Genomic DNA, 23,454 nt, shown 5'->3' with positions numbered 1-23,454 from the left:
CTCAGCCATGATTGAATGATGGAGTAGACAATGGGTCGAATGGCCTAATTCTGCTCCTATCTCTTATTTTAGTAAAATAATAATTTCACTGTATTGTTTAAATCCATCACAGCTCTTTAAAAAAAAGTCATATCAATTTCCAAAGTAGCTTTTAAGTGGTTCTCTCGTTCCCGATAAAAATCATGTTATAACCAATTAGGCCCATGTAATGCAAATGGTGACACAAGGAACAGCAGATGCTGGAATCTTAAGTATAACTGCCTGACCTGCTGAGTTACTCCAGCATTTTGTGAATAAATACCTTCGATTTGTACCAGCATCTGCAGTTATTTTCTTACATCAAGTGCTGGAGTAATTCAACGGGTCAGGCAGCATCTCTGGATGACGTGGATGTACATTTTGGGAATCCCCCTAGTCCTTACCTTTCACCTCATCAGCCGTCGCATACAACACATAATCCTCTGAAATTTCCGCCACCTCCAATGGGATCCCACCACTAGCCACATCTTCCCATCTCCACCCCCTTTCCGCTTTCCGCAGTGACCGTTCCCTCCGCAACTCCCTGGCTAACCCATCCCTTTCCACCCAAACCACCCCCTCCCCAAATACCTTCCCCTGCAACTGCAGGAGATGCAACACCTGCCCCTATACCTTCTCCCTCGACTCTATCCAAGGACACTGAGAGTACTTTCAGGTTAGACAAAGGTTCACTTGCACCTCCTCCAACCTCATCTACTGTCTCCGTCGTTCAAGATGTGGACTCTTGTACATCGGCGAGACCAAAAGCAGACTGGGTGATCGTTTCGCAGAACACTTTTGCTCAGCCCGCGTGAACCAACCTGATCCCCCGGTTGCTGGACACTTTAATTCTCCTTCCCATTCCTACACAGACCTTTCTGTCCTAGGGGAACATCAGCATTCCCTCTCTCTCTATCCCTCCCCCACCAAGTCGCACCAGCTTCTCGTTTTCACCCTACAAACAGCTTACAATGGCCTGTTTCCTTTATCATTGTTACTTTTTTGCATATCTTTCATTCATTGTTCTTTATTTCTCCACATCACCATCTAGATTTCTCGTTTCCCTTATCCCTAACCGGTCTGAAGAAGGGTCTCGACCCGAAACGTCACCCATTCCTTCTCTCCAGAGATGCTGCCTGTCCCGCTGAGTTACTCCAGCATTTTGTGCCTATCTTCGGTTTAAACCAGCATCTGCAGTTCCTTCCTACACACTATCCTACACGTCTTTGGAGTGTGGGAGGAAACCGGAGAACCTGGGGGAAAAACCCATGCAGGCCATAGGAAGAAGGTACAAACTCCGTACAGTCAGCACCCGTAGTCAGGATCGAACCCGGGTCTCTAGCATTGTAAAGGCAGCAACTCTACCGCTGCGTCACTGCGCCGCCCATTATATATAGGAATTAAAAGTAAATTTATGGCAATGTATTCTTCTGTGCACACTTCCAAGTACTTAAAGTCCATCCACACCTGGAGACGGATGGTTGAGGGTTCCTGTTTGTGGAGGTAGTTCAGTCGCTCAGTGTAAGCTTTCCTGGCAAGGTAGCCTCTTGCATGTGTTTGCAGACGGATGATTTGGCCCTCGTTCACTAACCACAGCTGCTCGCGGTGATAGGCTGCTGTTATTCGGCCAGTAATAACCTGATTAACAGACAAAAGGCATTGTCACCAGGGCACCAAGAGTCACAGAAATCAGTCAACAATATGATTTATTTATCCCTTTCACAAGTTCACAAGTTATAGACAATGGACAATAGGTGCAGGAGTAGGCCATTCGGCCCTTCGAGCCAGCACTGCCATTCAATGTGATCATGGCTGATCATTCTCAATTGGTACCCCGTTCCTGCCTTCTCCCCATACCCCCTGATTCCACGATCTCTGTCTAGCTCTCTTTAGAATGCATTGAGAATTGGCCTCCACTGCCTTCTGAGGCAGACAATTCCACAGATTCACAACTCTGACTGAAAAAGTTTTTCCTCACTATAGAATGAATGAATGAATACGTTTATTGACCAAGTATGTACACATACAAGGAATGTGCCTTGGTGCTCCGCTCGCAAGTAACAACAGGAACATACAGTAAACAATTAAGAATAAAGCATAAAACATTAAGATTACAAGATTACAGTTTAAATGTGAGTGAAATAAACCAGAGCAAAATGAGACTACAGACTTTTGGTTATTGAGTAGAACTACTATCGTGGAAAAAAGTTGTTTTTATGTCTGGCTGTGACTGCTTTGACAGTCCGGAGTCGCCTTCCAGAGGGAAGTGTTTCAAAGAGTTTGTGGCCAGAGCGAGAGGGGTTAGAGAGGAGAGGGTGCTGCACCAATGCAGGAGAGGTTTGGGCCCAATGGGTCCAATTGGTCTGGTGTAATATAATGCTCTGGGACCCACACTCTAAATGGAAAGCATGTGGTTGCACTTATTTTGATGCAAAGCCTTTAAAAAAAAAAGTGGAGATTGAAGGGATGAAGGAAGAAAGAAGCAGAATGGAGCAGGATATTGGAACTCATTTTGAAGAATCATTTGCAACAGTTATTTAGCAAAATGTAATACAATGGAACCAGAAATAATCAAACTCCATCCTGTGGCTTATGAAATCTCATTACTTCGCCCAGAGGCCCGATTATTTATCCTCATTTGAAAAACAGTTGTAAATTTGGTTAGTTTCTGATTTAATCTTGAAAAAAGAGTAAATTGCTAATTCTGCAGTTTTCTAAATCTTACAGTTTTGATGTAATTTTAGAGGGAGAAGCTTGGGCTAGTGGCAAAGGGACAGAACAAGGAACTGCAGATGCTGGTTTACACCCAAGATGGACACAAAGTGCTGGAGTAACTCAGCGGGTCAGGCAGCATCTCCGAAGAACTTGGATAGGCGACGTTTCGGGGCGGAACCCTTCTTCAGACTGATTCTGCTGTGCTGCTGCAAGTAGGAATTTCATTGTACTGTTTGGGGCATATATGACAATAAAACACTCGTGACAAAGAGTCACGTGTGAAGAAGTCTGCCAAATGGTCCTGGCCAGAAAAGCTGCCTCCCCATTCCCTGCACCCGCTCGGTTCCCCCAGCGCGGGCCACCGAGAATAAAGGGGGATGGGGGGGGTCGCAGATAACAAAGGGGGGACGTGGCAGAGAACAAAGGGGGGGAAACCACAGAGAACGGGGGGTGGGGGGGGACTGCAGAAAACAGGGGGGGGGGAACATGGCAAAGAACAATGGGGGGGATGGCAGAAAACAATGGGGGAGACCGCAGAGAACAAAGGGGGGGGGGGAACGGTGCAGCGAACAAAGGGGGGGGGGGGAACGTGGCAGAGAACAAAGGGGAGGGGGGATGGGGGGCAGAGAACAATGGGGGGGAATGCATGGAAAATAGGGGGATGTGGCAGAGAACAAAGGGGGTGAAACCACGGAGAACAAAGGGGGGAAACTGCAGAGAATAAAGGGGGAGGACGTGGCAGAGAACAATGGGGGGGGAACCACAGAGAACGGGGGGGCGGGGACGGCAGAGAACAATGGAGGGGGGAACTGCAGAGAATGGAGGGGGGGGGTGTGACGGCAGAGAACAATGGGGCAGAGAACAATGGGGGGACTGCAGAGAACAATGGGGATGACAGAGGGAAGGGGGGTGTGGGGAAGAGATGGGCCGCAAAGAACAAAGGGGGTGACCGCAGAGAGCAAAGGGGGACATGGCAGAGGGAAGGGGGGTGACCTCAGCGAACAAAGGGGGACATGGCAGAGGGAAGGGTGATGGGGGGGTGGGGGAAGGGGGGGTGACCTCAGAGAACAAAGGGGGACATGGCAAGGGGAGGGGTTGTGGGTGGAGCGCCAAGACCGGGTGAGGAGGAGGTCGGGGTGCCGCGAGCAACGAGAGGCCATCGGGATTTTAATGAGTCATTTGTAACTTTGTCGGCGCCAGGTATATGGTGGCTCTTTGTGCACTTTGTGTACTTTGTGCATTGTATGCAGAAGCAATTTCACTCTCCCTCGGGGCACGTGATGATAAAGAATCATTGACTCATCGATGTGAATGACAGCACCAATCGTGGGAATGAAGGAACCAAGGCCCTGAGCATGTGTAGACATGTCCTCCATTTATATTAATGTTTCTTTTATTTAATTTCTAATGTGTTTCTAACTTCAAGTATTTTTAAATCATTTTAGTTTTAAAATTATTCAAGGATTTGAGTAGCTTTTAAAAGTCTCTGAATATCAGAGGGGTGTAACAGCAGTGAGATTGCCTCTGACAGGGGATCCACTGTGTTACCAGCAAGGGCGGCACGGTGGCGCAGCGGTAGAGTTGCTGCCTTACAGCGAATGCAGCGCCAGAGACTCGGGTTCGATCCTGACTACGGGCGCTGTCTGTACGGAGTTTGTACGTTCTCCCTGCGTGGGTTTTCTCCGAGATCTTCGGTTTCCTCCCACACTCCAAAGACGTACAGGTTTGTAGGTTTATTTGGTTGGGCAAATGTAAAAATTGTCCCTAGGGTGTGAAGGATAGTGTAAATGTGCGGGGATCGCTGGGCGGCGCGGACCCGGTGGGCCGAAGGGCCTGTTTCCGCGCTGTATCTCTAAATCTGAAATCTAAAATCTAAAGGTGTTTGGTGTAAGGAGTAAACCTTTGTCATCCTTACTTTTTTGCATATCTTTCATTCATTTGTTCTATGTCTCTCTCTCTATCACCGTCTATATCTCGTTTCCCTTTCAGCCGACTCTCAGTCTGAAGAAGGGTCTTGATTCGAAACGTTACCTATTCCTTTTCTCCAGAGATGCTGCCTGACCCGCTGTTACTCCAGCATTTTGTGTCTTCTGCAGTTAATTGTTAACTGTATGTTTGTGTTGTCATTTGTGAACGGAGCAGCAAGGCACATTCCTTGTATACGCACATGCTTGGCCAATAAACTTATTCATTCATTCATTCATTCATTCATTCATTCCTTCCTTCCTAGACATGGTGTTTGGATAGTCAGCTCACACAGCCGTCCAGCACAGCAACAAGTGTGCTCAGGTCGGGACTGCTCTGACGCGGTTATCAGGCGACTGAACCATCCTACCAACACCTAGAGAGCAGTCCTGAGCTACCATCAACCTCACTGGAGACCTTCGGACTACCTTTGATCGGATTTGCTGGACTTAAACTTCCACTAAACATTATTCCCTTTAGCGTGTATCTTCACACCGTGGCCAACTCGGTTGTAATCATGGATTGTCTTTCCGATGACTGGTTAGCACGCAGCAAAAAGCTTTTCACTGTATCTCGGTAAATGGGACAGTAAACTAAACTCAAGATAGACACAAAAAGCTGGAGCAATTCAGCGGGTCAGACCGCATCTCTGGAGAAAAGGAATAGGTGACGTTTCCGTTAGATGTCCTTCATTAGACTGAGATTCAGGGGAAACTAAACGCAAACTCAAGTCAGACTTTTTGTTGACGGGGACTTGTATCAAGTATTCAAATTTCACAGGCGGCTGACAATACCTGAATTTCTTCTCTACTAAGCTGGGTGTTGTTCTGCACAAAGGACTCTGGCTTTTCCCACGTGCCTTCTGCCGTTTCCAGATTGTGGTAATACTCGTACTTGTCTTTTATCTTGTGAACAACCCAAAGACTTCCATTTGGTCCTGTACATGAACGATACAAAAGACAACTTCACGTTAGCATTCCCGTGTAGCACTTCCAAATGGAGGTGTCGTCGAACTGAGGAAGTGTATCTGTTTGGGACTAAGAGAGACAGGTTTACCGGTGGGGGGGTGGGGGGGGGGGAGATAATACAAAGTAATTACTGCCATTTACGATGCTCAGGAGAGTTTTGGCTGAAAGTCACATTACTCCCCCAAACTCCACTCAAAGCAAACTACAAGTTAATCTCTAAGTTAAATATGAAAAACATGACATAAACACTGACAAAGCTTCTTGCTGCAGGAAATATTTTTCGTTTGACTTTCTGCTAGTTTAATTTTCAAACATTGCAATACAGTGGTCTTGAGAATTAAACATGAATGAGATTTAAAAACAAGCAAACACAAGCTATTGGTATTACGAAGCGGCAGGTTTCATTTATAAGAAAGAACTGCAGATGCTAGTTTTAGACCGAAGATGGATACAAAGTGCTGGAGTATCTCATCGGGTTAGGCAGCGTCTTTAGTTTAGTTGAGTTTAGAGACACAGCGTGGAAACAGGCCCTTCAGTCCGCACCGACCAGCGATCCTGCACATTAACGTTATCCTACGCACTTTGGACAATTTACATTTATATCAAGTAAATTAACCTACAAACCTGTATGTAGGTTACAAAACCTGTATGTCTTTGGAGTGTTGGAGGAGTCCGAAGATCTCGGAGAAAACCCAATGAGGTCACAGGGAGAATGTCCAAATTCCATACAGATAGCACCCATAGTCAAGATCAAACCCAGGTCCCCGGCACTGTAAAACAGCAGCACTACCGCTGTGACACTGTGCCGCCCATCTCTGGAGAAAAAGGATGGGTAACCTTTCGTGTCCAACCCATCTTCGGACTGAAAAAGGGTTCCGACCTGAAACGTTACCCATCATTTTTCTCTAGAGATGCTGCCTGACCCACTGAGTTACTCCAGCACTTTGTGTCCATCTTCAGCAAGTTTTAGTTATTCATTTTCAGAGCTAAAATTCCAGAACCTTATCTTTGTTTTTCTTAAAATTGAGTCAATTCACTGGAGTCCCTCTGGTACAGAGACGCTGTTTGTGTCCAGAAATGCTGTCAGACCTGCTGAGTTAATCCAACATTGATTCCCTCTGGGCTCTTTTTCTACCAGTACACCAATGAGCATTAACCAGCTTGTAAATTCAAGATCATGTGTAATGATTGTACAAGGCTCCAAAATGCAAGAGGGTGTTGACAGAGCAGGTCCAGATGTATTTTGGAATATAACACCAACTAATGAAGTAGAATACAATACAATACAATACAATATATCTTTATTGTCATTGTACAGGGGTACAATGAGATTGGGAATGCGCCTCCCATACGATGCAATAAATTAATTAGCTAGTCAGTATTAATTTAAACAACCCAATGAAACAAATTGTAACAGTTTTAAAACAGAATAAAGTGCAAGTAGATCTGTGCTGGATCACTGTGCGATGTGACCATCCGGCTCAGCAGGACCGGTTCATAGCAGCTATGGCCCTGGGGATGAAGCTGTTCCTGAGTCTGGAGGTGCGGGCGTAGAAGGCCTTGTATCGTCTGCCCGATGGAAGGAGTTCGAACAGACTGTTGCAGGGGTGTGAAGTCTTTGTGGATGCTGGTGGCTTTTCTGAGGCATCGTGTGTTGTAGATGCCCTCCAAGGCTGGTAGCTGTGTTCACATGGTTAAAGTAGCAGTCTAAATGGACAGAGGTCAATGCATGAAAGAGTACAGCTTCCATGTCCCATCTCATCCAGGTTGAAAAGATAACCTGCGGAGAAAGCTGTCGAAATGTTACCCTCATCACCTTCAACATGTGAATTCAAGACAAGATCCGGAGCTGTTTGCAGATGTTCTAACCTGATGCTCCACTTGGTTTCCTCTTGAGATTGTATTTGCCAAAGTTTGGCCAATTCATTTTCAGAACTAGAATTTTCAGAATCACATGATTCATTGTTTTCTCTTAAAATTAATCATCACAATCATAAGCATAATCATACTTTATTAGCCAAGTATATTTTGCACCATACAAAGATTTTTTTTTTGCCACACAGTCACACCCATTAAAAGCAACAGAACACACAAACTACATTTTAATATAAACATCCACCACAGCGATTCCTCCACATTCCTCACTGTGAAGGAAGGCGAAAAAAAGTTGAATCTCTTTCCTTCTTAGTTCTCCCGCAGTCGAGGGCCTCGAGCCTTCTGTTGACGGGACAATCTTGACTCCCGTAACCGGTGGCGTTTGGGCCCTCTGCATCGGGGCGATCAAGCTCCTGCATCGGGGGTGGAATCTCAGCTCTCACTGTGCCGGGCGATCTGATCCGGGTCAGGGCTGGTCGAAACCTTCTGCGTCTTTGGAGCTTCCCGATTTCGGTCTCTACCCGAGACTGCGAGCTCCTCGATGGTAACATCCCGCAGGCCGCAGTTGGAAGGCTAATCCCAGGCAAGGAATCGCACGCTCTGATGGTAAGTCCACATCCCTGCGGCTGGGACTCAAAGTCAGTCCCGGGCAAGGCCTCCAGCTCCATGATGTTAGGCCGCAGAGCGACCGGAGATACGATCCGGAAAACAATCACATCTCCGGCAAGGTAAGAGATTGAAAAACAGTTTCCCCCTCCCCCCTCCCCCACATAAAACAAACCAGAGAACATTTACACTGAATTTACGCTGAATGGCCTACTCCTGCACCTATTGTCTATTGTCTATTGTCTACACAAACTTTTAAAACTAAAAATAGCAAAAAAATGACGAAAAGACAGACTGTTGGCGAGGCTGTCATCGCGGCGCCACCCGGTGGTTTAATTACGTAAAATGAAGTCCCTCTGGTAACCAATGGGCTCTCTTTTTACAAGCACACCAAGGAGCAGTAACCTGGTTTTACATTCAAGATCAAGTGTAATAATTGTAAAAGGCTCCAAAATTGCAGCAGAGTGGTGGAGTTGCAGCTCCAGATTTATCCAAGAGGTCTCCAGGCATTGAGTGGATAGGGTACAACAACACTGTGATGCACTGATAGCTGCTATGAACTGGTCCTGCTGAGCCGGATGGTCACATCGCACAGTGATCCGGCACAGATCTACTCGCACTTTATTCTGTCTTAAAACTGTTACAATTTGTTTCGTTGGGTTGCTGTTGTTTAAATTAATTAAATTATTGCATCGTATGGGAGGCGCATTCCCAATCTCGTTGTACCCCTGTACAATGACAATAAAGATATATTGTACTGTTTTGTATTGTAATTTGGGGGTTAGAGGTTTGTAGGTTAATTGGCTTCTGTAAATCACCCCTGGTGTGGAGGACATAGAGCTAGTGTGAACAGGTGATCGATGGTCAGTGTGGACTTGGTGGGCCGAAGGGCCTGTTTCCAAGCTGCACCTAAACTAAACTATTGGCAGCCTGGTATTCTGTAAAGATGTGCTCCAGAGTTAGCCGTTCTACAGCTCTGATTAAAGTTTAATTGTTTCTCTTGCTACAACTGATGCACTGATTGCATTTTCTGCTTTTGTATTAAATTTTCACCACCCACAATATTTAGCTAATCTACAGTGAACGGTTCAGTCTGAAGAAGGGTCTCGACCCGAAACATCGCCCATTCCTTCTCTCCTGAGATGCTGCCTGACCTGCTGAGTTACTCCAGCATTTTGTTGAATAAATACAGTGAACTGTTGGTTAACCCATGGAAGGTAAAATGAAAAGTATTGGATTTTGAAAGGATTTTGAAAGGGCATTGAAAGAATTTTGTCCATCGCTCAAGAGATGAGATACTTAATTTAGACCTAATCCTTAATCGAAAGGTAAACTTGGGTTTTGGGTTGACTATTTAGATGGCATGATTTTCCCAGCACAAAAACACCACTGGTGTCACAGAACAGGGCATCGCTAGTACAGGGCCAAGATATCCCAATATTCTATGCCAGCTAATGGTTCTTCATGTGCAGGAGGGAACTGCAAATGCTAATTTACTCCAAAGATAGACACACAATGCTGGAGTAACCCAGCGGGACAGACAGCATCTCTGGATAGAAGGAATGGATAACATTTCGGGTTGAGACCTTTCTTAATTTTAGTTTAGATATATCGTGCAGAAACAGGCCGTTTCGGCCCACCGGTTCCTGGCCGACCAGCGATCCCCGCACATTAACACTATCCTACACCCACGAGGGACAATTTTCACATTTGCCAAGCCATTTAGCCTACATACCTGTACGTCTTTGGAGTGTGGGAGGAAACCGAAGATCTCGGCGAAAACCCACGCAGGTCACGGGGAGAACGTACAAACTCCGTACAGACAGCGCCCTTAGTCGGGATCGAACCCGGGTCTCCGGCGCTGCATTCGCTGTAAGGCAGCAACTCTACCGCTGCCCCACCGTGCCGTATTCAGTCTGAAGAAGGGTCTCGACCCGAAACGTCACCCGTTCCTTCTATCCAGGGATGCTGCCTACCCGAGTTACTCCAGCATTTTGTGTCTGTCTTTAATGATTCTTCCTCTTAGCTTCCCAATGCCGTCGTAGCTAACGCTAGGGAAAGTTGCGGTAAATTATGTACTTCATACCTTCTCCAGTCTTTTGCTTCTTTGCTTCAAAGAGTTCATTCTGATAAGTATCAGCACATTCTGGTACAACTCCTCTCGTGATGGCATCTGAAGACTGCATTGCAGCTAGTGTCTGCTGTGAATCCCCATTCTCTATTGCTGAGTTAATCTCGGATAGTGCAATGGCCACTGAAAGAGAAGCAAAGGAGAAAGAAATGATGAGCTACATTATATCATTCAAATTGAAAATAAAATCTCACCATCTGTTTTTTGTTCGAAGTAGGGAGTTGTATGTCAGAATTGAGCATTCATTCATTCCCTAAAGTCGGTATTAGATGTTCGGCCCATTAGTTTTGTTTAGTTTATTGTCAAGTGTTCTGAGGAACAGTGAAAGGCTTTTTTTGCGGGCTATCCAGTCAGCGGAAAAACAATACATGATTACTTTCAAACCGTTCAGTGTGTACAGATACATAGAGTCATAGCTTGGTCCATATCCCTCCAAACCTGTCCTATCCATGTACCTGTCTAACTGTTTCTTAAATGTTGGGATAGTCCCAGCCTCAACTACCTCCTCTGGCAGTTTGTTCCAAACACCCACCACCCTTTGTGTGAAAAAGTTACCCCTCAGATTCCTATTAAACCTCTCTATTCCATGGATTGCACGAGGAGAAGGGGTGTGTAATATCATGAGAGGAATAGATCGCGTAGATGCACAGCCTTTTGCCCAGAGTAGGGGAATCGAGCACCAGAGGACATAGATTTAAGGTGAAGGGGAAAAGGTTTAATAGGAATCTGAAGGGTAACTTTTTCACACAAAGGGTGGTGGGTGTATAGACCAAACTGCCAGAGGAGATAGTTGAGGCTGGGACTATCCCAACATTTAAGAAGCAGTTAGACAGGAACATAGATAGGAAAAGTTTGGAGGGATATGGACCAAGCGCAGGCAGGTGGGACTAGTGTAGCTGGGACATGTGTGGGCAAGTTCATTTGTGGTATAGTCTCTGCTCTTCTACAGAAGTTATCCAAATGTCTCATCGAATGCAAGTAATCTCATCCCAAGGATTCTGCACTCTGGGATTTTTCTCTTTGTTCTACTGGTTACATAGAAAATAGGCGCAGGAGGAGGCCATTTGGCCCTTCGATCCAGCACCGCCATTGTGATCATGGCTGATCATCCACAATCAGTAACCCATGCCTGCTCTCTACCCATATCCCTTGATTCCGCTAGCCCCTGGAGCTCTCTCTAACTCTCTTTTAAATTCATCCAGTGAATTTGCCTCTACTGCATTCTGTGGCAGTGATCTCCACAAATTCACAACTCTCTGGGTGAAAAAGTTTTTTCTCATCTCAGTTTTAAATGGCCTCCCCTTTATTCTTCGACTGTGGCCCCTGGCTCTGGACTCCCCCAACATTGGGAACATTTTTCCTGCATCTAGCTTGTCCAGTCCAGTCCAGTTGGCTTTATTGGATTTGATCATGCAAAAGAAAGCTTTTCACTCAACCTCGGTGCACAGGACAGACAATAATAATACATCTAAATCTAAACTATCCCCCTACTGTTACAACATAATTAGATGATCAACTTAAATTCCTATGACAAATCCAGTGCAGCAAAATCAACCTATACATTGTGCCATCTGGATCATGAGCCATTGACCTGTACATGTTATTAAAACCAGTCATTACACAAGGCACATGTTTATCCTTCCCAGAGGATGCAAAAAAGCAGAAGAATTGCACGTTGCAGACTCCAGCAATGAAGATGAACAGGGTGTGTTTGTCTTTTCCCTTCAAAAAGGTCAAAGGGAGTATGTGAAGGGCAAGCAAATAAATGGGACTGCCTCTTCTCCACACATTGCCTTCCTGTTTCTGCTTTCAATTACTCTTCCATATTTCCAAACAGTTCTCTTTACACCTTGCCTCACCCTGCCAGAGATGGGAAGAATCTGATAAATAAGCATTTCCAATCCGGTAAAGGTCAAACCCGAAGAACAGCAAATTCCCGAGAGATAAAAATGGAAAGGCTGGGAACGCTTTTGATGAAATGGTGAATGGGCTTCAACCCGAAGACAAACTGTTTCTACTTCCACCAATGCTGCCTGACCTGCTCAAGGCTTTCAGATTTCCAGCAGATGAGATTTATTTTTTAAGTTTACCGACCACTGAGAAGTGGTGAATCTGTGGAATTCACAGGCTCTGGAGGCCAAGTCAATGGATAGTTTTTTTGAGGCGGTGATTGACAGATTCTTGATTAGTACGGGTGTCAGGGGTTATGGGGAGAAGGCAGGAGAATGGGGTTGAGGGGGAAAGATAGATCAGCCACGATTGAATGGCGGAGTAAACTTGATGGGCCGAATGGCCTAACTTGGCTCCTCGGACTTATGAACTTATGAAGTTGCGGTACAATTCATTCCATGATTTTGCTTTGAACAACTACTTGCATTGGGCCCGATCTTGCCACTGCCCAAGTTCAGTGATTGGAGCAGCACATTCCAGACGCCCACAATAGAGCAACATGAAAGTCAGCACGATACCGGAGGTCAAATCCACAGGCATCTCAACTCAATTTAAACCAGGGGACCAAATCGACTTTGTACCTGGCCTTTCGGCTATACCCCAATCGTGGCAGACTCACCTCGCATGCTCCATTCATTCCAATGTAAAAACTGGTGAACAGCGTCCAGTCCATCATTGCTACTGACTATTGAGGGCGTGCAGCGTAGGTTTACTAGGTTAATTTCCCGGAATGGCGGGACTATCATATGTTGAAAGACTGGAGCGACTAGGCTTGTATGCACTGGAATTTAGAAGGATGAGAGGAGATCTTATCGTAACGTATAAGATTATTAAGGGGTTGGACACGTTAGAGGCAGGGAACATGTTCCCGATGTTGGGGGAGTCCAGAACAAGGGGCCAAAGTTTAAGAATAAGGGGTAGGCCATTTAGAACTGAGATGAGGAAAAACCTTTTCAGTCAGAGAGTTGTGAATCTGTGGAATTCTCTGCCTCAGAAGGCAGTGGAGGCCAATTCTCTGAATGCATTCAAGAGAGAGCTGGATAGAGCTCTTAAGGATAGCGGAGTCAGGGGGTATGGGGAGAAGGCAGGAACGGGGTACTGATTGAGAATGATCAGCCATGATCACATTGAATGGCGGTGCTGGCTCGAAGGGCCGAATGGCCTCCTCCTGCACCTATTGTGTATTGTCTATTGTCTATTGACCTCCCCACCACTGAAGGGATCGACAGGAGTCGCTGCCTCAAAAAGGCAGCCGGCACCATCAGAGACCCACACCACCCTGACCACTCTGTCGTTTCACTCCTGCCATCGGGAAGAAGGTATGGGAGCCTGTAAACTGTAACGCCCAGATATAGGAGAGGCTACTTTCCCACCACCATCAGGCTATTAAACACTTCAACCTCCAAATAAGCTCCAAACTACATAGGCTTGGGGGCAATGCTTTTTATATAATAATATTTTTGTTTTTATTATGGTGTTTCCAGAGTACTACTTTACTTTAGTCTTAAATATGCAGTGTGGAAAAAGGACCTTCGGGCCCACCGAAACCGTGCCGACCAACATTCACCCCGTCCACTGGTACTATCCCAGTCACCAGGGACAATTTACTATTTACAGAAGCCAATTAACCTACAAACCTGTACGTCTTTGGTGTGTGGGAGGAAACCGGAGCACCCAGAGAAAACCCACGCGGTCACAGGGAGAACGTACAAACTCCGTAAAGACAGCACCCGTAGTGCGGTTTGAACCCGGGCCTCTAGTGCTGTAAGGCAGCAACTCTACCGCTGCACCACTGTGCAACCTCAGGTTTACGTATCTGTTGTGGCTGCTGCAAGTAAGATTTTTTTTTAAAAATTGTTTTGGGATATATATGACAATAAAACACTCTTAACTTGACTCTTGAATGGAATCTCTGACTTATAGCTCAAAGAAAAAGGGGCATGCATGGTCTGAAGTTATTTCAATTTTAATTATTTACAATTTTCTTTTCAATTGCGTCCGAATGTTTCCGACCATCATGAAAACTTGGAATTACTGGGAAGGAATTCCAACAGAGAGACCCAAAAAGCTGGAGTAACTCATAGTCTGAAAAAGGGTCTCGACCCAAATCCTTCTCTCCAGAGATGCTATCTGTCCCGCTGAGTTACTCCAGGTTTGTCAGTTTGTCTATGTTCAGTTTAAACTAGCATCTGCAGTTCCTTCCTGCACTGGGATTTCTGACACCTGGGCCTTGCTCTATGTTCTCCACGTCTAGATGCCCTGTACCACCAGTGATCCTCATGGAATAAATGAGACAGATATGCCCGCAGAACCCAAGGCGTTACGTGATGGCAGAATGTTAGTGCTGCCGTGGGTAGGTGAGGTTCAAACGTGAGCTCATTTGAGTGAAATCTGCTTCATTACCTCAGAGAAACATAGAAAACAGGTGCAGGAGCAGGCCATTCGGCCCTTTGAGCCAGCACCGCCCATTCAATATGATCATGGCTGATCATCCAAAATCAGTACCCCTGCTTTCTCCCCATATCCCTTGATTCCGTTAGCCCTAAGAGCTATATCTAACTCTCTCTTGAATACATCAGGCATGTACAATAGGCATTTTTGTTGCTGTAAAAGGTGGATTTTTAAGACTCCCCAATGCCCATTCTTAATTCCAGACACATGTTTTTACTCACAGGAATGGGCTTCTTCAGTGTCTTTGTTTGCAGAAAGGATTGCTTCTTGTATCTCATCCAACCACAATGCCGCCGAGCCATCTTGAGATATCTTCAATGAAAGACATGCAGATGAACACAGGAGGTTGCAGTCAAAGCACAACTAGTTTAGCAGCAAGGTGCCAGAGAAATGAGGAGTATTCCCCAACAAGACCAGACGATATGAACACAAGCGTGACACAAAAAGCTGGAGTAACTCAGCGGGTCAAGCAGCATCTCGGGAGAAAAGGAATAGGTGACGTTTCGAGATAAGGTTCGAGACCCTTCTTCGACCCGAAACGTCACCTATTCCTTTTCTTGAGAGATGCTGCCTGACCCGCTGAGTTACTCCAGCGTTTTGTGTCTATCTTTTAAACCAGCATCTGCAGTCCCTTCCTAAACAAAAGTGTGAAGATGGCAAAGAGAAAGTCTTTGCATCTAGGTTCTATGATTATGTGCAAATTAATATATTTAGATCATTTTGAAGAAGGGTCTTGACCCGAAACGTCACCCATTCCTTCTCTCCTGAGATGCTGCCTGACCTGCTGAGTTACTTCAGCATTTTGTGAATAAATACCTTCGATTTGTACCAGCATCTGCAGTTATTTTCTTAAACAATATATTTTGAATGATCACCATAAGGAAAAGGCCACGTGGAATTTGTAATCATGGTGAAAGTCTTCAATGTTACTAAATTACTGCACATGCACTGCATGTGGATTTTCAAAGGGTCTTTGCTCCAAAAGATGTTCCTTTAATTGAAAACTTGTAAATCAAAAAAACATTTCCTGTTCATTTCAAACTCTAGTTAAACATTCCAGAGGTTAGGATAGGAGGAGAAAAACGCTGTTGAATTAGAAGCCGAGCAGTAATCTAATTGAATAGCAGAGTAGACTTCAGTACCATACGACCAATTCCTACTCCGATTTCTCATGTCGTGACCCAAACCAAATCAATGGAAAATGGCACACTTTCATTTGATGAGAATATCCTAAATGGTAGCACAACATGACATAATGGGAGGAGAGGGGATCTTATAGAAACATATAAAATTCTTAAGGGATTGGACAGGCTCGATGCAGGAGAAATGTTCCCCGTGTTGGGGGAGTCCAGAACCAGTGGTCACAGTTTAAGAATAAGGGGTAGGCCATTTAGGACTGAGATGAAAAAAATCTTTTTCACCCAGAGTTGTGGATCTGTGGAATTCTCTGCCACAGAAGGCAGTGGAGGCCAATTCACTGGAGGTTTTCCAGAGAGTTAGATTCAGTTCTTAGGGCTGATGGAATCTAGGGATATATGGGGAGAAAGCAGGAACGGTTACTGATTTTGGATGATCAGCCATGACCATATTGAATGGCGATGCTGGCTCGAAGGGCCAAATGGCCTAATCCTGCACCTATTTTCTATGTTTCTATGTCCAATGCAAGTTGGACCATTGCATTAGAAAGACATTTGTGGACCCAGTCTCACCATAATCATTTGCACCGACATCCAAGTTAATTAACAAAACACAGAGTGCTGGAGGAACTCAGCAGGTCGGGCAGCATCGTGTGGAGAGAATGGACAGATGGCATCTCATAATGAAGAAAGGTCTTGACCCTTTCAAACGTCGTCTGTTCATTCCAATAGACAATAGGTGCAGGAGTAGGCCATTCGGCCCTTCGAGCCAGCACCGCCATTTATAGAAACATAGAAAATAGGTGCAGGAGTAGGCCATTCGGCCCTTCGAGCCTGCACCGCCATTCAATATGATCATGGCTGATCATCCAACTCAGTATCCCGTACCTGCCTTCTCTCCATACCCCCTGATCCCTTTAGCCACAAGGGCCACATCTAACTCCCTCTTAAATATAGCCAATGAACTGGCCTCAACTACCTTCTGTGGCAGAGAATGCTACAGATTCCACCGATTCACCGCTCTCTGTGTGAAAAAAAACTTTCTCATCTCGGTCCTAAATGTGATCATGGCTGATCATTCTCAATCAGTACCCCGTTCCTGCCCTCGACATGCTGCTTGGCCCACTGAATTCCTCCAGCACTTTGGGTTCTGCTCAGGATTCTTGCGTCTGCAGATCCTTGTGTACTCAACTTTTTTGAATTGGAGTTAAATGGGAACGTGCAAAACTACAGATGTAGGAAGATACAACACAGGCTGCAATGAGGTTAGACCATGAAATCCAATTCCCTCATCGCAGCAGAATGGCAAACTCTTTTTTAAAAATATGCTTTGGATTATAATAATAGAAAGGGGAAGTGTAAGTGGAAGAGCCAGCTAAAAGATACTGGTCTCTTGCAATCTGGATTGATCAACTCAAGACTCAAAATGAACAGAGTAAATGCTGTCAAAGGATAGATAACAAAGAGAATGATTTGACCTTTCATTCCTTGCGATTCATTTCAGTTTGGTTTATTGTCACGTGTACCGAGGTACAGTGAAAAGCCTTTGTCGCATGCTGACAAGTCAGCGGAAAGACAATCCGAATGATCTCACAATAACGTTTTATCACGCCCTTTCACTGACCTCAAATATGAATACATTTTAACAAGCGTCATTATAATACTGAGGTCTCTTCCAGGGGCGGGAGGTCATGGGATGTGAAACTAAGGCACAGCGGGTTTCTTCCACAGGTGCTGTTTGAAGGATATTTAGCAAATAGTTTGCAGAAGTGGTTTGAGAACTTAACTATTATATTGATAGTACAAGCCATGAGGTTTACAGATAGTACTGAGCCATGAGGTTTACAGAACAAAAAGTGAAACAATTGAGAAAATCCAGAGTGATAGAGTTTAAGGTAGCTAACGAAGCATTCATGAATAATTGAAACTAATGTTAATGCCCAGAGCCCTGGACATTGGTGCAAGGAGATCATCGAGTTATATCCTCCTCAGCCCATGTTCTTCCATCTCACAAGAGGAACACAGCGACTTCGCCATTATTTTCAACCACACTAACAAAGTCGAGTTTCTTTTAATCAACGCTCTGACCAAGAAATGAACTGGGTCGGATGCATAAATATTGTGGCTATGAGGTCTGGTCAGCGGTTATATCGTTTTCTTACAACCTTACCAACCAAAGAGCTTCCAACAGCATCGAGGCATAAACCGGGCATGCAATGGAATATTCTTCGTGTGACTAGATTTCAGTTGTAAAAGATGATTAAAAGTTGTAAAGACAACCCACGACAGAGTAATCTGTACGGAAGAGGCTCATTCACTACATTAAACATTTGCTCCTTCCAGCCTAACACAGCTGGATTCATCTACAAAATGTACCGCAGCAAACTCCCGAATGCTGTTTTTTCTTATTTCATCTCCTAAGCCAGTGTGTCTTATCTTCATGAATGCATTGAGGCACAATGCATTTATAATTAAAGAGGTAACATTTATTTGCAAGAGAGCATTGTTAAACCTATTTGACAATGTTTGTTTCTGTTTTATTCTGTTTCATCACCAACACACTACCAATAGATAAATACAAAATGCTGGAGTAACTCAGCGGGACAGGCAGCATGTCTGGAGAGAAGGAATGTGAGACGTTTCGGATCGAGACCCTTCTTCAGACTGAGTCAGGGGAGACGGAAACTAGAAATAATCACAGAAGGGGAGCAGTGAGAGAGGGCGTTGCAGAACTCTTGTTGGAGAGGAGGAGAAGTCTGACGAAGGATCTCGATCCGAAACGTCGCCCATTCCTTCTCTCCAGAGATACTGCCTGTCCCGCTGAGTTACTCCAGCATTTTGTGTCTATCTTCGGTTTAAACCAGCATCTAGGCAGTTCCTTCCTACACTACCAATAGAAATCTTTTCAATAGACAATAGACAATAGGTGCAGGAGTAGGCTATTCGGCCCTTCGAGCCAGCACCACCATTCAATGTGATCATGGCTGATCATTCTCAATCAGTACCACGTTCCTGCCCTCTCCCCATACCCCCTGACTCCGCTATCCTTAAGAGCTCTATCTAGCTCTCTCTTGAATGCATTCAGAGAATTGGCCTCCACTGCCTTCTGAGGCAGAGAATTCCACAGATTTACAACTCTCTGACTGAAAAAGTTTTTTCTCATCACCGTTTTCCATTTCCAATGAATGGCCATGAGGTTGCATTGTATCCTGTTAGGCAGCAGAGTTGAGAGTGTTCGTTTCTCACCAACGTGCTGTCACAGTTCCTAATATACGGACAGATTGTGTTTTACCCGTGCGTAATTTATGTGTTATTGAAATAACGCACTTGTTCCTTTATTCCCAGAGCTTGATTTATGCACTGGTATTTTGGAATAGTACACTCCAATTTACTCCCGATAGCACGTTTCTGAATTACGTGCTGCTTTTCAAACTTTCATTCCCCGCGCAAAATGGAGGTGCCTCTACTCTCAATATTCAAAAGTTCACATATGATAGGAGCAGAATTTGGACATTCGGCCCAGCAAGTCTACTCCGCCATTCAATCATGGCTGATCTAACTCTCCCTCCTAACCCCATTCTCCTGCCTTCTCCCCATAATTCCTGACACCCGTACGAATCTGCAATATAATATAATCTGTTGCATGTAATATAAATTCCTAACTTAACCATGAGCAAAGCTATCGCCAGAATCTATTGGAAACTGTTAGTGACAATAAGTGGGTGAGAGACAGGCATACACACCTCTGCTACCTAACAGGATAAAACACAATTGCACAGCCATTTTATGAAAAGAGTGATCAGAAAATATCTCAAAATTAGTATCACCATGCTGACTATCCCCAATCAACCCATGTCCATAGCATGGACATGCATAAAATAGCAAAACATACACATTTGTAATTAAGCAAAACTTATAAATATAACAATCCTTGCTATATTATAAACAAATTAGATCAGATGCCTCATATTTTGATTGAGAATGATCAGCCATGATCACATTGAATGGCGGTGCTGGCTCGAAGGGTCGAATGGCCTTCTCCTGCACCTATTGTCTATTGTCTATTGTCTAAATTATAATATTTCTAATCTTCAATTCATAAGTTACAGGAGCAGAATTAGGCCATTCGGCCCATCAAGTCTACTCTGCCATTCAATCATGGCTGATCTATCTTTCCCTCTCAACCCCATTCTCCTGCCTTCTCCCCGTACTAATCAAGAATCTGTCAATCTCCTCCTTAAAAATATCCATTGACTTGGCCTCCATAGCCTTCTGCGGCAATGAATTCCACAGATTCACCACCCTCTGACTAAAGAAATTCCTCCTCATCTCCTTCCTAAAAGGTACGTCCTTTTATTCTGAGGCTATGACCCCTGGTCCTAGACTCTCCCACTAGTGGAAACGTCCCCTCCACATCCACTCTATCCAAGCCTTTCATAAGACGGTAAGTTTCAATGAGGTACCCCCTTAATCTTCTAAACTCCAGTGAGTACAGGCCCAGTGATGTCAAACGCTCATCAGACCTGATGGGCCAAATGGCCGAAATCTGCTCAGAAAATTATAGACAATAGACAATAGGTGCAGGAGGAGGCCATTTGGCCCTTCGAGCCAGCACCGCCCTTTTAATGTGATCATGGCTGATCATTCTCAATCAGTACCCCGTTCTTGCCTTCTCCCCATACCCCCTGACTCCGCTATCCTTAAGAGCTCTATCCAGCTCTCTCTTGAATGCATTCAGAGAATTGGCCTCCACTGCCTTCAGAGGCAGAGAATTCCACAGATTCACAACTCTCTGACTGAAAAAGTTTTTCCTCATCTCAGTTCTAAATGGCCTACCCCTTATTCTTAAACTGTGGCCCCTTGTTCTGGACTCCCCCAACATTGGGAACATGTTTCCTGCCTCTAACGTCTCCAACCCCTTAATAATCTTACACGTTTCGATAAGATCTCCTCTCATCCTTCTAAATTCCAGTGTATGCAAGCCTAGACGCTCCAGTCTTTCAACATATGACAGTCCCGCCATTCCGGGAATTAACCTACACTGCACGCCCTCAATAGCAAGAATATCCTTCCTCAAATTATGAAGACTCACCTTGCATTTCTGTTGCTTCGCGTCCCACAAGACATCTTGGTAATGGTTTGCTATGGAGGACTTCACTTCCTGTAATTTGGCTGTTGGCATCAATAATGCTTCCAGTGTTTTATTTGGATCCTTTCTATCTACCACTTCATTGATAAGGTCAGCTGCACCAGCCCCTGTCAAGACAAAGGTGAAATTAATAAATACAGTGAGAGAAATATTGTGATATAAAGGTCCATAGCTTAAACCTAGCTAATTTAGGAGGTTTGCAGAAGATCAATTTAGCTACTGTCAATGCATTTACATTTAGCCTTTGAAATCAGATGCCTCATATAAAAAAAGGTGAAATTTCTTCCCTGAAACCTATTAGTGAACCAGATTTATTTTTTTAAAGAACAAATGTGGACAGGATGTTTCCACTAGTGGGAGAGTCTAGGACTAGAGGACCAGGGGTCATACCCTCAGAATTAAAGGACGTTCTTTCAGGAAGGAGATGAGGAGGAATTTCTTTAGTCAGAGGGTGGTGAATCTGTGGAATGCATTGCCACAGAAGGCTGTGGAGGCCAAGTCAATGGATATTTTTAAGGCAGAGATAGATGTTTGATTAGTACGGGTGTCAGGGGTTACGGGTAGAAGGCAGGAGAATGGGGTCAGATGGGTGAGATAGATCAGCTATGATTGAATGGCAGAGTAGAGGTGATGGGCCGAATAGCCTAATTCTGCTCCTATCACTTATGACCTTAAATCCATGAGGTCCTCATTGAAACTTACTGAATAGTGAAAGACCTGGATAGAGTCAATGTGGAGAAGATGCTTCCACTAGTGGGAGAGTCTAGGACCACAAGGCTCAGCCTCAGAATAAAAGGATGTACCTCTGGAAAGAAGATGAGAAGGAATTTCTTTTTCGTCAGATGGTGGTGAACCTGTGGAATTCATTGACATCGACAGTTGTGGAGGCCAAGTCACTGGTTATATTTATATGGAGATTTACACCCTTACTAATGAAAAAAATGTCAAAGGGTCCAAAAGGGAGAGGGAAGGAGAATGGGGTTGAGAGGGTAAGATAGATCAGCTATGATTGAAATTGCAGAGTAGACTCAATGGGCCGAATGGACTAATTCTGCTCCTATGACTAATAAGCCTAATATTTTTTTTATGGTTACCATTATTAACAGGTTTTGGTTTACACCTTTGGATTTAAAATCTTCCACCTGATTTTGAAGGATTAATACTTGTGACTCAGGATGAATAATATAAATTTAGCTCCAAGGCAGCACAGTGGCATAGCGGTAAGGTTGCTGACTTACAGCGCCAGAGGTCCAGGTTCAATCCTGACTACGGGTGCTGCCTGTATAGAGAATGCACATTCTCCCTGTGACTGTGTTAGTTTTCCAATTACCTCTCACAGAATGGAATTAGTGTACGGGGTGATCGTTGATTGGCGCGGACTCGGTGGGCCACAGAACCTGTTTCCACAGCGGCTAGGCTTGTATACACTGGAATTTAGAAGGATGAGAGGGGATCTTATCGAAACATATAAGATTATTAAGGGGTTGGACACGTTAGAGGCAGGAAACATGTTCCAGATGTTGGGGGAGTCCAGAACCAGGGGCCACAGTTTACGAATAAGGAGTAGGCCATTTAGAACGGAGATGAGGAAAAACCTTTTCAGTCAGAGTTGTAAATCTGTGGAATTCACTGCCTCAGAAGGCAGTGGAGGCCAAGTCTCTGAATGCATTTAAGAGAGAACTAGATAGAGCTCTTAAGGATAGCGGAGTCAGGGGGTATGGGGATAAGGCAGGAACGGGGTACTGATTGAGAATGATCAGCCATGATCACATTGAATGGTGGTGCTGGCTCGAAGGGCCGAATGGCCTCCTCCTGCGCCTATTGTCTATTGTCACACCGTATCTCCAAACTCCTAAAATTCTAATCAAAAAAATCTACAAACAAATGCATTTAAGGATTCAGAATGTTATCAGCAGGTAATAAGTTTGACCTGTTTATGTCAACAAGTGGCTTATTAACGATGCCCTTTGCTGTTACCTGCGATTTAATTTGAAATTTTAAACTTAGGAATTCTGCACGTAAAATACTGATTACAGGAAACAAATTAAAGTTGTTGTAAAATGTTTTTAACAGTTGGATTAAAACTGTTCAAAGACTGACTTAGCCACTGAAAAACCTCCCTTTGATTTGAAAGGATAAAGATTAATGCGGATAACATTTTTCAATTTTAATTATAAAATAATTTGCATCACTCTTTGTTCTGGTAAGTTTTATTTGAAAATAGCATGCAAGTTTCCAGAATGATGCCTGGACTAGCTCTAGGAAGACGATGAACAGACTTGGATAGTTTTCTCTGGACTACCGCAGATTGTGAGAGACTTTATCGTAATAATGTGAGGTGTAGACATGGCAGACAGTCAGAACTGTGGCGACACGGTGGCGCAGCGGTAAAGTTGCTGCCTTACAGCGAATGCAGCGCCGGAGACTCAGGTTCGATCCTGACTACGGGCGCCGTCTGTACGGAGTTTGTACGTTCTCCCCGTGACCTGC

At 44.6% G+C, this 23,454-nt stretch overlaps 1 protein-coding gene across 1 annotated transcript in view; it reads right to left on the bottom strand.

The window, feature by feature from the left end:
• iqgap2 (IQ motif containing GTPase activating protein 2) overlaps nt 1-23,454 on the bottom strand; it is a 336,236-nt gene that overhangs the window by 84,422 nt on the left and 228,360 nt on the right. Inside the window, exons 15-19 of the mRNA XM_078396643.1 lie at nt 20,908-21,071; nt 14,901-14,991; nt 10,234-10,401; nt 5,493-5,635; nt 1,486-1,656 (exon numbers count right to left, since the gene is read on the bottom strand). Of these exons, the coding sequence (XP_078252769.1) occupies nt 1,486-1,656; nt 5,493-5,635; nt 10,234-10,401; nt 14,901-14,991; nt 20,908-21,071 (737 nt within the window). The remainder of the gene's footprint in view (nt 1-1,485; nt 1,657-5,492; nt 5,636-10,233; nt 10,402-14,900; nt 14,992-20,907; nt 21,072-23,454) is intronic.

Source organism: Rhinoraja longicauda, chromosome 3 (genome assembly GCF_053455715.1).
Source record: "Rhinoraja longicauda isolate Sanriku21f chromosome 3, sRhiLon1.1, whole genome shotgun sequence".
Taxonomy (NCBI): domain Eukaryota; kingdom Metazoa; phylum Chordata; class Chondrichthyes; order Rajiformes; family Arhynchobatidae; genus Rhinoraja; species Rhinoraja longicauda.
This window is presented reverse-complemented; position numbering and strand designations above follow the sequence as displayed.